At 44.1% G+C, this 16,218-nt stretch overlaps 1 protein-coding gene across 2 annotated transcripts in view; it reads left to right on the top strand.

Annotated features, from left to right (window-relative positions):
* SLC22A23 (solute carrier family 22 member 23) overlaps positions 1-16,218 on the top strand; it is a 109,783-nt gene that overhangs the window by 22,633 nt on the left and 70,932 nt on the right. For both annotated transcript variants that reach the window (XM_077353074.1, XM_077353075.1), the window contains exons 2-3: positions 6,368-6,471; positions 9,528-9,682. In XM_077353074.1, the coding sequence (XP_077209189.1) occupies positions 6,368-6,471; positions 9,528-9,682 (259 nt within the window). The remainder of the gene's footprint in view (positions 1-6,367; positions 6,472-9,527; positions 9,683-16,218) is intronic.

Below are 16,218 nucleotides of genomic sequence, written 5' to 3'. Positions count from 1 at the left end.
TAAAAAAAAAAACTCAGTTGCTAATCCCATGGACTAGGAGCCATCTGTAAAATCCAAATGTCGGAATAAGATTTTAGGTGTTTTAGCATTTTAACTATTGATGACCGTGGATGTTTTAAACGGTAAATTGTACTGTGGATGTTTAAGTTGGTGGTTTTTATTAATCACCCTGATCCCATTGTCGGGAAGGTCGGCATATAGACCTAATAAATAAATTAAAAACCATATATTTTAAAAGCATGGAATGTGTTCCTCTTGTGCCTTTCTAAACGTTTTATGAAGGGTGTAGCATTTCCTACTGAAATATTCTGGGATGCATAAAGATCTACCTGAAGGGGTAAAACACTGTGGTTGGATGAGCCATTTGTGGTGTGCTTTTTTTAGCCTATTTAAGGAAGAATAATATTTTAGAAGAGAATTATAACTGAAGCTCCAGCCACAAGATCAAAAGCGGCAGAATAACCCAATTACTAAGAAACCATCAAATCAATAATGGTTTGAGGCTGCAGTTTTTCTTCTCCTTCGAGCCTCAATAGAGGTTCAAAGGATAGCACTTACTTCTCCGAGAGTGCGTGAGTGAGCATAGGAACCAATTTTGCTAGACTCTTGTGATGTAGCATATTTAGCATGTTGGTTAATCCAGTCTTCCTTTAGCCATCTTCAAAGAGATAGTAAGAACTGTGAGAAATTGACACTTTTAGATTTAAAATCGTTTTGTTAATATCAAATATATATCATTGGTATATCTAATTCTCGACATGGCCAAATCTGTGGATACTTAAATCCAAATACTGGAGCCATGAGCACTCAAGACAGATATTTCTATATCCCTAAAAAAGCCCCAGTTTGCAGAAAAGTCAAAACCTTTTTTCAGATTTGCAAGGGCTTAACTCCCCTCCCGACCACCAAATAACAGAAGCATCACATGTCATTCTAAGACATGGACGCCCTCAGTAGCTACAGAGGGGCAAAGGATTCTGGCCTTGGTTCCTGTCAGTGAAACGAAGGGGAAAGGACAGATCTTTTTCCGTGGCTGGTCTGGCCTTTGATGGTAGACTCATTGGGGCCAGGTCTGACCAGATGCCTTGAGATCAATCGACTCGTATGACTCCCCCAGGATTGGCTGCTTGCTATTGTTCAACAGTAGCCACCCCACATACATAAGCCAGTATGAAGTAGAATTTAGAGCAGGGGTAGTCAAACTGCGGCCCTCCAGATGTCAATGAACTACAATTCCCAGAAGCCCCTGCCAGCATTCGCTGGCAGGGGCTTCTGGGAATTGTAGTTCATGGACATCTGGAGGGCCGCAGTTTGACTACCCCTGGTTTAGAGTTTCAGATTAGCATCCACCCAGGTATGAATGCACACTCTGCTGTGAAAGCTCACTCTGTGCCCCTGGGCCAGCCACACATTCTCAGCCTAACCTAACTCACAGAGTTGTTACAACATACATGTGTGTTTTCCTTGTGTGCACCAGGCGTTGTTGCTTAGCATCACAATCTGTGACATTTTGAGTGGGAGAAAATCCTCAGCACTGAGAATTTGGCAGCACTGATGCCGAAGTGCGTTGTATTGAGGCATCACAGAAAAAGCCTCTTGATGAAGGCCAACAAAATGGTATTATTTTTAAAAACCTATCTCAGACGCTCAAACACAATAGAGTTGGCCTCAGGTCTTAGCACATGGGGCTACATCTGTTCACCATATCCTATAACAACGCCCTTGGCTTAGTGGTTAAAGAGCGGCAGCCTTGAATCTGGAGAACTGGGTTTGATTCCCCACACCTCCACCTGAAGCCAGCTGGGTGACCTTGTGCCCATCACAGTTCTCTCGGCAATCTCTCAGCCTCACCTACCTCACAGGGTGCCTGTTGTGGGGAGAGGAAAGGTAGACAATTGTAAGCCGCATTGAGACTACTTCAGGTAGTAAAAAGTGGGTCCAGAAAATACTGGTGAACATTCTGTGCAGCCTAGCCGTGGACACTGAAGGAGGGTTTGCGTCTTTGGGGGAGGGGTGGGGGACGACAATTGGTCAGGCCCTTGGGTTGTAGAAGAGCCTGGTCTCCCAACTTTACTTTTTACATCAGCTTTACAGACTGCCATTGTTGTATAGGTAGTTTTTTGAACAGCGTAAGTGTTCTTTTGGACTGTCACACTCCCATCCCAAACTGCACCTTCTGTCTGATTGCACATGCATACATGCGTGCACACACACACACACACGCTCCCTGTCTTTATCAAAATGTCACAATCTTGTCTGCAAACTTCCTTAATGCAGAAAGACTTGGTCAGGCACCTCTATGAAAAGAGAGATTTGTGGAGAGATCTGAGGGGAGTCCTGTTAATGTGGTTTAGCTTCCGTACCTTGTGATGTAGCGAATGTGTGTTTCCTGCCTTCCAGCTGACACAAGCCCTGGGAAACTTTTCTCCCAGCTGTGTGAAGGACACCGAGGAACAGACACTCTGGTGCCATGTGGCAAACTCCCTTCTGGTGTTTTCTCTCTCACAAGCTGTCTGAAGTTGCTGTTGAACTGCTTTGGGAAACGGGGCAGAGCTTTAGCCGTTTTCTTATTGCGCTTGATCTGTGGGAAACCGTTGGATAATGTGAGATGGGAAACATTGGATAATGTGAGATGGTGAAGAAGACGCTTTACTGCAGGGAATGACAGCTGCCACTGATAGCAAATGGGGGACCAGTTGGTATATGTCACTGTACGGAGCGCACAACTTAAAAATGTGGGTTCTGTTCTTAATAGCAGGTCAAGCATGCACAAGATGGAAAAGAGGCAAGCTCAACACAGGATGAATATGAGTAAGTCTAGCTCAGTGGTAGCCAAGCTACGCCTCTCCAGATGTCAACGGAATTGTACTCCATGGACATCTGGAGAGCCGCCGTTTGGCCAGCCCTGGTCTAGCTGCAGGTACTTGGACTGCAATGCATTCCTATTCCCACTTACTTGAGCATAACCCATCAGCAGAATGGCTGCAAAACTGGTGCTGCAGGATTTTATTATGGTTAGGCACAGAGGTAGGGTTGCCTTCTGTGGGTTGGGAGAAACTTGGGAGACTTTGGAGGTTGAACCTGCAGTGGGCGGGGTTTGGGGAAGGGAGGGACTCCGATGGGGTATGATGTCCATCTTCCAAGCAGCCATTTTCTCTAGGGGAACTGATCTCTGTTGCCTGGAGATGAGCTGTAAATCTAGGGGAGCCCCAGGTCCCACTTGCAAGCTGATGCACAAGCATGGACAGTCCAGTACAGAAGTTACACTGATGAGAAGGAAATTGGAATCCAACACTGCACCATTAGAATTTCTTCATGTCCTTTAATGCTAGTAAACAGGTAGAAGTGTTGCTCAGTTCTTTCAGAAAACTTTCAGAAAAAAGTCTTCAGCTTTGGGTTCCAGTTTCTTCCTCATCAGTGTCCCCCCTAGAGGCTGGCATCCCTACAGAGAGAAAGTAGATATTGTTGGAAGGGGTGGGGGTGAGAGTTCAGTTCTGCGATCAGGTTCTGGTAATAAGAGGTAACAAGCAAATGAAATAATTGTTCTTAAGATTTTCCTCATAACGTCGGATTTATGATTTTCAGGTCTAGATCTAGTAGTAGATCATACATTGAACATGAATTATCAGTGTGACTCAGTGGCTAAAAAGGCAAATGGGATTTTGGGCTGTATCAAACGGAGTATCATGTCCAGATCACGGGAAGTGATGGTACTGCTTTATTCTGCTCTGGTTTGGCCTCACTTGGAGTACTGTGTTCAGTTCGGGGCACTCCAGTTGAAGAGGGATGTAGACAAACTGGAGCGTGTCCAGAGGAGGGCAACAAAGATGGTGAGGGGTTTGGAGACCAAGACATATGAAGAAAGGTTGAGGGAGCTTGGTCTGTTTAGCCTGGAGAGGATACAACTAAGAGGGGATCTGATAGCCACCTTCAAGTATTTCAAAGGCTGCCATATAGAGGATGAAGCAGAATTGTTCTCTCTTGCCCTGGAGGGATTGACCAGATCCAATGGGATGAAATAAATTCAAAAGAAATTCTGTCTAAACATCAGGAAGAATTTCTTGACAGTTCGAGTGGTTTCTCAGTGAAACAGGCTTCCTCGGGAGGTGGTGGGTTCTTCATCTTTGGAAATTTGTAAACAGAGGCTAGACAGCCATCTGATAGAGTGGCTAATTCTGTGAAGGCTCAAGGGGCTGGCAGGTTACAGTGGAGGAGCAATAGGGTTGTGAGTGTCCTGCATGGTGCAGGGGGTTGGACTAGATGACGCATGAGGTCCCTTCCAACTCTATGATTCTATGAAAGCCCTTCTCTGGTAGTAGAAACCTGCACTATGTAAACACTCATGCATACGCACACACACACACACACACACCAAATGGGTTTTAAATTAACATTTTTGTATGGGCTCCTTCAGCTTCAGGCATGACAGGAAACTCTGGTGCATTTAAACTAGCTGTAGTTAGTGTACTAGAATGCAGTCCAGCTGTGGTTAGTTAGCACCTGTCAAATCAGGATCTAAAGACAGGATCTGAAGTTATAGTTAGTCTGGACTATGGTTTCTCACAATATCTGAGTATGGGTATCCTGGCTTGTTCTCTGGTGTGCCTTCCCAGGTAGGCCATGAAACCCAGGGTTTGACTGACAGTCTGTCACCTGGCATTACTTCTGCATAGTCCTCGTTCCTGCCTGAATCCTACTGATACGAATGGAGGCTGCCTGGGAACGATACCTGGTGAATTGTATCTGCTTTATGTGTGCCCACATGAACACATGAAACTGCCTTATAGTGAACCAGGCTCTTGGTCCATCCGTCAGTATTTTCTACTCAGGCTGGCAGTGGCTCTCCAAGACTTTCACATCTCCTGCTGCCTGATCTCTAACTAGGGATTCTGAGGATTGAACCTGGGACCTTCTGCATGCCAAGCAGATGCTCTGCCATTGAGCCACAGCCCCCATCTCCTTCCTTCCCAACAAAGAATTGCAATAGCTTTGCTGGCAATCAAACCAAGTTTTTGTTTTCCTCCTCTTTACCTAACGTTAATTTGTGTAAAAATGTGATAAACTGACCTTCAGTGGCCAAAAGCAAGGCGCAGCTAATTTTAAAAGTTGCTCAAAGACTGTAGGTGAAATGTTTGTGTGGGGCTCACATCGTTATCTATGGTGAAATACATTGGGACAGATGGTGCATTTCGTGGAGTCAGTTTATGAGTGTGTGTGTGTGTATGCAAACTTCCTGGAACGCTAAAGAACTAGAGTAAACCCAGGTTCCCTGTATGTGTTGTTACAGGTGACCTGGACAGATCCCTGTACATGTCTTCTTGGAAGTGGAATGCAAACAAAAAAGTACTTGTGTTTTTGTACTTGATAGGTGCCGTGTGTGTTTTATACTCTGTTATCAGTTAGCTCTTACAAGAAACCCTTCTAAAGACTTGTTCTTTGTATACATAGCCATTAAAAGCAACAAAAAAAGCTTGAGTTTTTTTTCCTCTTAAAAGCAATGGCTAGAAAATTTGATGCTTGACATGGGGGGAGTGACATAACATGACAAGTATATTCTAAAGTTGCTAAATATAGCCGTGGAGGTGGAGGAAACGTACCCAGCGCAGGACCAACGTATAACTTGGTTTGGTAGAAGGTCCATATAGACAGAAGGAGAGTGGCATTTTTAGAGTGTGTAGTTATAGGCGTGGGAGTAACCACAAGCATATAGGGCAGGGGTAGTCAAACTGCGGTCCTCCATATGTCCATGGACTACAATTCCCATTCTCTGGCAGGGGCTCATGGGAATTGTAGTCCATGGACATCTGGAGGACCGCAGTTTGACTACCCCTGATAGAGGGGCTTAAAAAATGGGGCCAGCAGCACATTCAAGGCCAACAAAGTTCTATTCAAGGTATATAAGCTTAAAGGTGCTGCTAGACTCCGATGTTTTCCTGTTACTTCAGACTAACCCAGCTACACGTTTGAATGTATCTGGGAAACGATTGAGGAGGAAGAGAATTGTTTTTATATCCTACTTTTCTCTACCCAAAGGAGTCTCAAAGCAGCTTACCATCAGCTGCCTTTCCCTTCCCCGCAATAGACATCCTGATGGGGCTGAGAGATTTCAGACAGAACTGTCACTGCTCCAAGGTCACCCAGCTGGCTGCATGTGGAGGAGGAATAGGGAATCAAGCCCCAGCCCTCTTAGAGCTTCCATATTCAAATGAGATTTTCTAGTATATCATTTGCTACCTATCTGTTAGTAACCAATGCATTAAAAACTGTAGGTCTGTATTTGCCAGAGTTTTGATGAAGCATTGAAAATAATTATGTACAATCTGACTATATCTTGTTCTTCTTTCTTCTTCTTCTTTTTAATCTCCAGTGGGACCTTGTTTGTGAGTCTGCCTGGAAAGTCCACATTGCCAAATTCTCCCTCCTTGTAGGATTAATCTTTGGCTATCTAATCACAGGATGTATAGCTGATTGGTAAGTGACAATACATACTTCAATTACGGGTTCTAAATATGCCTGCCGTAAAACTGTTAATACATTAACTTCTTGCAGTGATGTGGCTTCTCCCGTGGTAATCGATTTCCATGACCAAAAAATATGTCACCATTAGCTTGCCATCGATTGCTGTTATCGTGCAAAATGAAGTAGCTAAATTTTTTAAGCAGGTGCCTGGGAGAACAACTTGTGCAAAACCTGATTGTCGGCCCAATTTTATTAAGCGGTGCTAAACTCTGCAAGGGTATGTTGTTAAACTCTCCAAATTGTGTTGCGTGCTCCGTGAGCTCATGCATTTCTCATGATATGAGGGTGCACCTGAAAATCGTTTTGCTGAATCTGCTTCCATGGAGAACAAAATTCAAAGGAAAAGCAAAATTGTAATCTTTTCTACATTCAGAAAAACTCGCCTGAACTGCCTGTGGACCAGTTCCCCACCCCATTTCCCAAGGGTTAACAAGTAGCTACTTCCTGGAGGGGGAGGATCTTCCCTTGTTTTTCTAGTTCCACTAGCAAATATGTATTGCTTACATTTTAAGTCGAATGAATGACTGAAAGTGAAAGGACAACTAAATCTATGATAGGAGCAACCTGTGCCTCTTAGACCGTTTATGCACTGGGAACTTAAGTGCCCCAGCTCCTGTGCAGGGGCACAAATCGGGGATGGATGAGGTGCACTAGTCCAAATGCTCCCCCATGTGGGTGCAGCAAGAGGTGGGGCAACCTGCCACGACTAAAACTCCAGCCTGCAGCCTGGCATGAAAGCTCCAGTGCATAAACGGTCTTACTGTTGCTTGGTAACCAGCACAGATTATGGCATATTCCATGTGTTCGGCATTTGAGGCCAGATTAGATATTAGGACTTTGATATTATCTTGATAATGGCTCCAGCCTATTACACAGCTGTTATCATGGCTTTCTCACCTGCTGGGCTGATTCACCAGTTTGAATTGGACCATTCCCTCCCCAGCAGGATATTTTGAGAAACAGTTAAGCCTACGGACCCAGAACAGCATTATGAGAGAGATGCATCATGGGATGTGGTTAAAGGAACACCACTGGTGCATTCTGTGCAGTTTGAAAAAATACAGTGCAAATTAGTAGGTCTTTGGTGTTCTGTGTAAGGAACAAGAGCTTGTCAGTGAGTGGGAAGCAATTTGTTATTTATATTCACCTCCTCTCATTCCGTTTCATTTCCTCAAACCTAATAATGAAACAAATATTGATAAAATTGGTGGACTCTTGTGGGAAGATAAGGCTAGGGTGAGATATATTCAATAAAAAAATAGATATATTGAATAATAGGACATGAGATTGGTTTGCTGATCAGGGGAAACTTCTATTTTAAAAACACAAGTCTAAAATTTTAAAAAAACTTGGAGAAGTTTTCTGTAAGGACATACATGTCTTAAAAAGAAAACTTTGGACCCATGGAACACTCAATGACAGAAAGGTGGGCAAGTAGTTTTAATTCCTGTTTTAATATTTAGAATTTAATGTATTTATTTTTAATCTGTATTTTTGTGCTATACTCATGCTGCAGTCTGCCCTGAGGCCCCTGAGATAGGGCATATAATAAATATAACAACAAAAGCAATAATAAAAGCTATTTTTGTGGGCTTATGGACATATTTACAAGGTTGCATTAGAATACAGACGAGGTCTAATTCCTGTTCTTTTTAGCACTGTTATTCTATAGGTGTATTCATCTACATTTATGTAGTAAAACTTCATGGTTTTAAACGGCTCAGCTGACTGGCACTCGTAAGTCTGTAGTGAGTTGTTATTCCAGTTAGCCTTATCAAAAGTTTACTTGGCACCTTTGCCCTTTCTGCATTTTGTTGGGCTAGAAGCCTTGCTTGGATGTGTGTGGGGGGCAGACCTCTGTCCCAGAAGAAATGCTGAGATCCATCTGGTCTTTGTGCTTTATGAAGATTCAGGATGGGGAAAGTATTCCTGACAATTCCTTTCTAGCACTGAGGGAGTGAAAAGGGGTTCAGTGGCAGCTAGGGTTGCAAGCTCTGGGTTTGGAAGTACTTGGAGAAGGACCCCAGTGGAATATAATACTATGGAATCTACCCTCCCAACCATTTTCTCCAGGGGCACTGATCTTTGTTGGCTGGAGATGAGCTATAATTCCAGGGGACCCCCAGGATTGGGAAATACCTGGAGACTTTGTAGGTGGAGCCAGGAGTGGGCGAGATTTGGGGTGGGAAAGGACCTCAGTGGAGTATAATGCTATGGAGGCCACCCTTCCAAGCAGCAGTGTTCCCCAGGGTAACTGATCTCTGTCACCTGAAGATGAGCTGTAAAACTGGAGGATCCTCAGGGCCCATCTCAGACCAGAATGAGGCCACTGTGAATATTATTTGTAGAGAATAGAGTTGCTATCCTCAAGCTGCCACTTGGAGGTCTCTTTGCTACTGCGGTTAATCTCCAGACAATCAAGACTAGTTACCCTAGAGCAGGGACAGTCAACCTGTGGTCCTCCAGATGTCCATGGCAGATGTTTGCTGGCAGGGGCTCATGGGAATTGTAGTCCATGGACATCTGGAGGACCACAGGTTGACTACCCCTGCCCTAGAGAATATGATTGCTTTGGAGGGTGCGCTCTATGGCGTTACACCTGCTGACATCCCTGCCCTCCCTAGCTCCCCCCCAAATGTCCAGGTATTTCTCAGCCCAGAGCAGGCAACTCTAGTGGCGAGGGCAGAGGTAGGTGCTCTCCTCTCTACCAGTGGTGCCTGCTCTGAGTTGCTGGCCAAGGAAATTTTAATTATTAAAGGGGCAATCCACTGCCCTATGCCATCCATTCCATCTCCTTGTTGGGGAAGAAGTGTTTTTTGCACGATTCCAGCAATGGGACGGTGGTATTTGTGGAGAAGCAAAGTTTTAGAACAAAAGAAATAGTGTTTTATTTCTGACAGCTGCAATTTGCTTTTGTCAACAGAAATTTTAAAAAAAATGCACAGAGCAATATCCCACTGAGTATGGAATAAAACAGGCTTGGATTTTGTCCCCTTTTCTTTCTCTAGGGTTGGTCGCCGGCCGGTGCTCCTTTTCTCTGTCCTGTTCATTTTGATATTTGGACTGTCTGTGGCCCTCTCTGTGAATGTGACAATGTTCAGCACACTCAGGTTCTTTGAAGGGTTTTGCCTGGCTGGAATAATCCTTTCACTGTATGCACTGCGTGAGTATTGCCTTCAGAAAGTATCCTAGCTCTGCTCCCCCCCACCCCCAAAATTCACTGTGAATATATTTTTGGTATGTGATGCAAAAAGCCCTCTAATTGCTTGAAAATCATGTGTGCATTTTATTGTTCATGTTTCTTGTGGTGTATTGTTGAAAAAATAGGAATGATGCTGTTATATTGTGGGTTTTTTAAAATTTCTACCTTTTAAAAAAAATTTCTAATTTTTGACAATGTAAATTGTGACCCTTATGGCCAATATTCAGAAAGAGCTGTTTGTGAGGCAGAAAGAGAGCATCCAACCCTTTTGTCTTCCACTTTCCTGCTGTAGGGGAAGCATCAACTAAGACTAACAGCTCCCTAGTGGGTCCTGGGTTTTTCCTGGAGTTATAGCTGATCTCCACATTATAGGGATCAGGACCTCTAGAAGAAAGGTAGAGTTGCCAGGTCCCCTGGTCAGGGCGGAGGTTCCCTGTTTTCCAGACACACCTTGTCCCCCATTAACCCCCCTCCCCGGGAAAAAACAGGAAATGAACACAATGTTGGGCAAAACTCTATGGTTAGAAGCCAATTCTACCATAGAGTTTTTGCCCCAATGAGTGTCACCCACCACATTGTAGATGTCACTTCCAAGTGATGTCAGCATGTTTCGGGGGGCCCATTCCCCTCTGGCAGCTGCAAGGAACCTGGCAACCCTAAAGAAAGGCAGCTGGGGGGTAAATTCCATGGCACCATGCCCCACTAAACTCCATTCTTTCCCCCCCAGGCACCCCACCACTACCAATTTCTTGGGATTTCCAAAGCCAGAGTTGACAATCCTAAGCCTACAGAGGCTGGATACCTATTTTTTCCTCTATGTATCAGATTGCATCTGTGGGAGAAGGTGCAGTCATGTGATTTCCATCAGGAAAATGGTGCAGGAGAAAAACGAAACACAGAGTTCAAACAGGGGGCTCCTTTTGGCTGCAGAAGAGGCCTTTAAAGCATCTCTAGTATTGCATCTGGCATTGACCAAAGCTGTCAATGGCTTGCAAGGTCTGTATGGTTTAACATGAAAGCATAACAGACATATAGTTTTAGGAGATATGGAAATAAGGGACTGATGGTCATATTCTGTATAAGTTACCTTCATGTGTTATTTATATGGAGGCATACCCTGAGAAGGGTAGACTGCTGAAATGGAGGCAAAATAGGTTCTGGATCACTTCCAGCAATGCAAAATTCATTTGCCCTTTTAGCAAATCTGGCAAATCACAAAAATACACAACCAAGCCTGGAAAAGAAATCTCACGTGTCACTTCAAGAACCTCCATGAAATCATTTCTAAGCATCCTGCTTGGTAGATAATAACCACAAACAGTGTGTCGGCTCTCCAGTCTCTGTTGAACTGCAAAGAAGCATTGGTCAGGAGCCAAAGAGCTGTGTGACTGGTTCTGCTTGCCCGAGGGGTTGACGCTTGTGTTTCTTAAATGGTAGCACATGGCAAGGTTTGTGTGTGTGTGTGTGTTTTGGAAAGAAGAGTTTCAAAGCCCTCACTGAAGTGACATAGGAATTTCAAACATCTCACTGAGCATGTTTTAGGCCTTTGGCATCCCTAAAACAAGGATTTGGAGCCTGTCAGTTCTCTTCTTTCTCTCTCTCTCCTAGGTTTCTACCTTCTGTGATTGTGATTTCATAGTCTGAAAGTATACCTAAGAAACCTGGGCTTCAGAATCGTGAAATGATTGGAGCCAGATAATGCTCCATTTCAGTGTCAAAATGGGAGGAAATACAAAGTGGAAAGCTACAGGTCTTTCCTTGTCTGTTCCTCTTGTCTCTAGAGAAATTACTGTGAGCCTTGTTGAATGGCCGGATTGGAATAGCTGCTATTCCTATTTTAGCCTTTGACATATCGAGCTAACACAGAACAGAGCAGAGAAATGGCACAAATCCTTAATAAATCTTTCCCATCTATTAATAAGAGTGGCAGACTCTATTCTGGAGAACTGGGTTGGATTCCCCCACTCTTCCACATACAATCAGCTGGGGGACCTTGGGCCAGTTCACAGTTCTCTTAGAGCTCTTTCAGCCTCACCTACATCCCAGGATGCTTGTTTTGGGAAGAGGAAGGACAGGTGATTGCAAGCCACTTTGAGCCTCCTTCAGGTAGTAATAACTGGGGAACAAAACAAAAAGCTCTCTCTCTTCCCTGGATGATCTCTGCTGTTCTCGGGTAGTAATAATAATAAAATTTTTATTCATAACCCACATTTTCCTGAAGGCTCAGGGTGGCAGCAACAAGCATAACAAACAACAAAATCTCCCTGCCCTTTCCTGTTTTGGACGGTTCGTCCAAACTTGCCTCTTTAAATTTTAGCAAGCTGTCACAATTGCTGTGGATACATTCGGTGCCTCCCTCAGACAGTCATCTAAACTGTGAGGCACGCTTGGCAAACACCAACACCCAACGACCGTGAAATGGGAGACAATAACATGTGATTTATATCTAATGCTAACAAAAGATTATCCTCTTTGCAAGCCTAACAGGCCATTTCAGTCGCTCGCTGTATATTTCCATGCATAACAGTACTAAACTCCTTTGGTGTCTTTCATTGAGATTTATAGTGAACTGGATGGGCAAATGCTGCTCTAATTCTGAGCTTGTCCTTATTGAGTCCAGACAGAGCCTTATGCCGCTGTGGTCCATAGCTGAGTTGGGTGGCTTCCCTAATAACTCATCCTATAACACAGTTTTGATTTCAACATTGTCATTTTTCAGATTTCTACAATCCGAACCCTATTGTCCTGTTCATGGGTGCCTTGTTCCTTTTGATTTAATTGCCCTGAGCTTTGTGATCCTCCTTGAGTCCCAGTGAGAAAGATTGTAAATAATACAATCAAATAAATAAATCCACCTTCCATTCCTTAAAACATTCCTTATACTGGTCTAGATTCAAGTGGGTAGCCATGTTGTTCCATTTTGTCTGAGGAAGTGGGCCTGCACAGAAAAGCTCACGTCTCGAATAAATCTTTGCTGGTCTTAAAGGTGCTATGGGGCTCAATTTTTCTTCTACTGATCTGTTAGTGTCACTCAGTACTGTTCAGAGGTGTATCTAGGGCAGGCTTTCTCAGCCAGGGTTTCATGAAACCCTGGGGTTTCTTGACAGTCCTGGAAGGGTTTCCCGAATGGTGGGTGTTAATTGATTATCCTTAACACTATTTCACTTCCTTATATATTTGGGAAACAGCCTACTGGGAGGAGACTGTCCAGGGCCCTGTCCGCCCAGGTCCACCCTGATTGGCCCTCCCACTCCAGCTCCCACCCTCCCTCCCTCCTTGTCTGCTAGAAGCCTTGTGGCTGCAGCCTCCATTGTCACCCACGAGGAGACAGGCAGCGACAGGGCTTTGCAGCCTACAGACCATGTCACTTCCGCTGGGGGGGGGGCTTTTCACTTCCTTTAGCCTGCTTTGCAGGCCACAGGAAGCCACGTCCACCCTCTCACACCCTCCTCTCTCTAGCAGCCTTTTTCAACCTTCTGACTGTGGAAGAGCCTTTGAAATATTTTTCAGGCTTTGTAGAGCCCTGGAACTGGACTGGAAGTGATGACAGCTGGCCACACCTCCCTGTCACACCTGAGGAGGACTAAGTGTGGGGGGGGGGGGGAGCAAGGAGGCTTTTTGAGGCACGAGTGGGCATCCAGGTTCTTCCCCCTTTCCCAGGCATGGTAACCACAGGCAGGATATAGGGGAAAGAGCAGACAGCATATTGGGAGCTCTCATGGAGTCCTGAGCCTCCAGGGAGTCCTGGTTGGGAATCCCTGCTCGTTAGGATAACCTAAAGGTGGCAGAAGTGAAAAGTTTAAGTAAGAGCTGTGTAAGAGGAAAGAATCTCCCCCCCACCTCCCCCAGACAGATGCTACTGCCAGCTTTCAACACCCACCTGGCTAACGCTTTGTCATCTGTCTCCATAATGCCATTAACCTCCCATAATGGGATCATAGAGGCAGTGGTCCAGATTTGCACAAAATTGCAGAGTGTGCAGTAATTTTATGGGTGGCTGAGCTAACATTTGCCTTGCAAGATTAGGAAGCACAGATTGGAAAAAGTGGGTGACTGGGTTCCGAGAATAGTTCTGCATGGAAGGATGTGTCTGTATCTTTCGGTGCAAGGAAGCTGATGCCTCTGTGGTTAAAAAAGAAGAGCTCCAGAACAAAATATTTCAATTGTATTTCAATTGCAGCAGAGGCTCTTCCATCGTGCAAAGCACAAGGAAAGGAGGGAATACTGTGGAACCAGGGACACAAGCCTCCAGGTGGGACCGGGGGGGGGGGGTGTCCTCCAGAATTACAGCTTGTTTATTTTATGTTATTTATCTTTCAATTTATATCCCACTCCTCCCAGCATGCTGGCTCAGGGCAGCTTCCAACATCATCTCCGGATGACAGACAAAATGGATGCTTTGGCAGGTGGATTCTATGGCCTTGTAGCCCATTGAGGTTCCTGTCCTCCCCTGGCTCAGTCCCAAATCTCCAGGATTTTCCCAACCTGGATTGGGCAATCCTGTTCCCATCCCCCCATCAGCTGCCAATGGCCAGTCAGAGCTGGCAACTGTATCTGAAATAGTAATTTAGGAACTTCCCACAGCTGTTTATTTATTCAGACAATTTATTATTGTTGTTGTTGTTATTATTGTTATTGTTATTATTGTTATTATATTTATGAACCATTTATTTGTCACCTCTTTTGAGATCTGCTTGAGGCAGCTCACAAGATAAAAACAGTACAATATAATCATAAAAAACATAGCAATGACCACAGCTAAGCAATAAATCAAGGAAAAATCCTGCTAGAAGCATCACAATAGCATAAGGCAATATTTAGCAGAATAAAATAGTATTCCTAAAAACAGCCCTGTTGCTATCAGCATGTCATTAAAAGCCACACTTAAAAGAATGGAACCCGTCGGATAAAAGACCCCTGATAAAGATAAATATTTTGGCCCCACAGTGTACTGGACGGTAAAGTAGCAGAGTCTCAATGATGATAGCGTTATGTGTGGACAGAGTTTAAATTCACAAAGAGGACATGTGCACCAGAATGCTTAAAGTAATGAAATAGTTATATTATGAAGAGAAACAAAGTTTGTGTAGAAATTAGACTGAAATTCCACATGTTTACAGAATGGATCAACCGATTCACATCCAGTTTATGAAAATTGGACACTCTTTTTCCTCCACTGAGCTCTAAGCATGTGAACTGTGGAAACGGCTTGTATTTTCTCTTTTGTAAACTCCACAAACTATGAATGAGATGAATTTTGCTCTGAGTTTGTGAGCTGTTTGTGCCTTCTTATTTGAAAATTCTACAAGAGAGCAAAGTAGATATAAGTTTATTCTTGGTTTTCATGGTATTGTTTGGCTATTCATGAACAGAAGTTGAACCAGACATTATGGATGACTAGTATCTGCTAGCAGGCACTATTTTGTCCTTGATACTAAAAGGCACAGAATAACTTTCAAGAAAACTAGCGTTAACTTGAGCTAGACTTAAGTCTGTTCTTTACAGAAAGCAGGGCTCTGAAGACACCAGAGTAGCAGCATGGGATGCACCAAGATAGCTTTCTTCCGTATCTGTAACAGAACAGATTCTTAATGTCCTCAGACCTCCTGCCTATCTATCACACCATCTTTTTAAGGAAAGCTGTAGATGTCTCATTTCCTTTCTGAACATCCTGTTGGTTCCCAGGATTAAGAACTTGGAGGGAACTGATCAGTAGACATTAATTCTTTATGTCTCGGGAAGTGTGAAATCATCTCTCTCGGAGTCCTCAGCGAGGAACTTCTGTAACAGTTTTGTGAACAAAAGGAAGCTTCCTGAAGGGTTGAATAGATTATAGAAATGGTTGAATTGCCGACGTGTCAAAAGTTGTATTTTTCAACTAGGTTGCTCTTGCTTGAACCCCTAGGCAGAACAAGTCTCTGCTGGTTTTTCCGAATTCAACATACACATCCTACTTATCTGCATGGCTAGTTACCCAGCAGTTCTGCAGGTTTACCAAGTCATCTGGAACTGAATTTATATTGAGCATTGTTTTTAAAATGTGCATACACTTTTTGTCTCTGGCAGACAGCTGTTTAATACAGTCACAGCCTAACACAAAGGGGCGGTTTCTGCTCAGGTGAGGGGCTTCCTGATGATGGCTATGTGATGAAGTGGTTAAGAGCGGCAGCTTCTAATCTGCCAGAACCAAGCCAGAATTGGTTCCTCGCTCCTCCACATGCACCCAACTGGGTGACCTTGGGCTCATCACAGCCCTGATAGTTCTGTTCTGACCGAGCAATCTTGGCAGGGCTCTCTCAGCCTCTCCTACCTCATAGAGGGTGTCTGTTGTGGGGAGAGGAAAGGGAAAGTGATTGGAAGCTACTTTGAGATTCCTTCAGGCAGTGAAAAGCGAGGTATAAAAACCAAGTCTTCTTCTTCTGCTACTTTGATATTCATCATCACCAAGCTCAGAGGCAGTGAGAAGTCTTTCACGAGCTAGAATTCCATGGTTCTAC

This window comes from Paroedura picta, chromosome 9, assembly GCF_049243985.1.
Source record: "Paroedura picta isolate Pp20150507F chromosome 9, Ppicta_v3.0, whole genome shotgun sequence".
Lineage (NCBI taxonomy): Eukaryota > Metazoa > Chordata > Lepidosauria > Squamata > Gekkonidae > Paroedura > Paroedura picta.
This window is presented reverse-complemented; position numbering and strand designations above follow the sequence as displayed.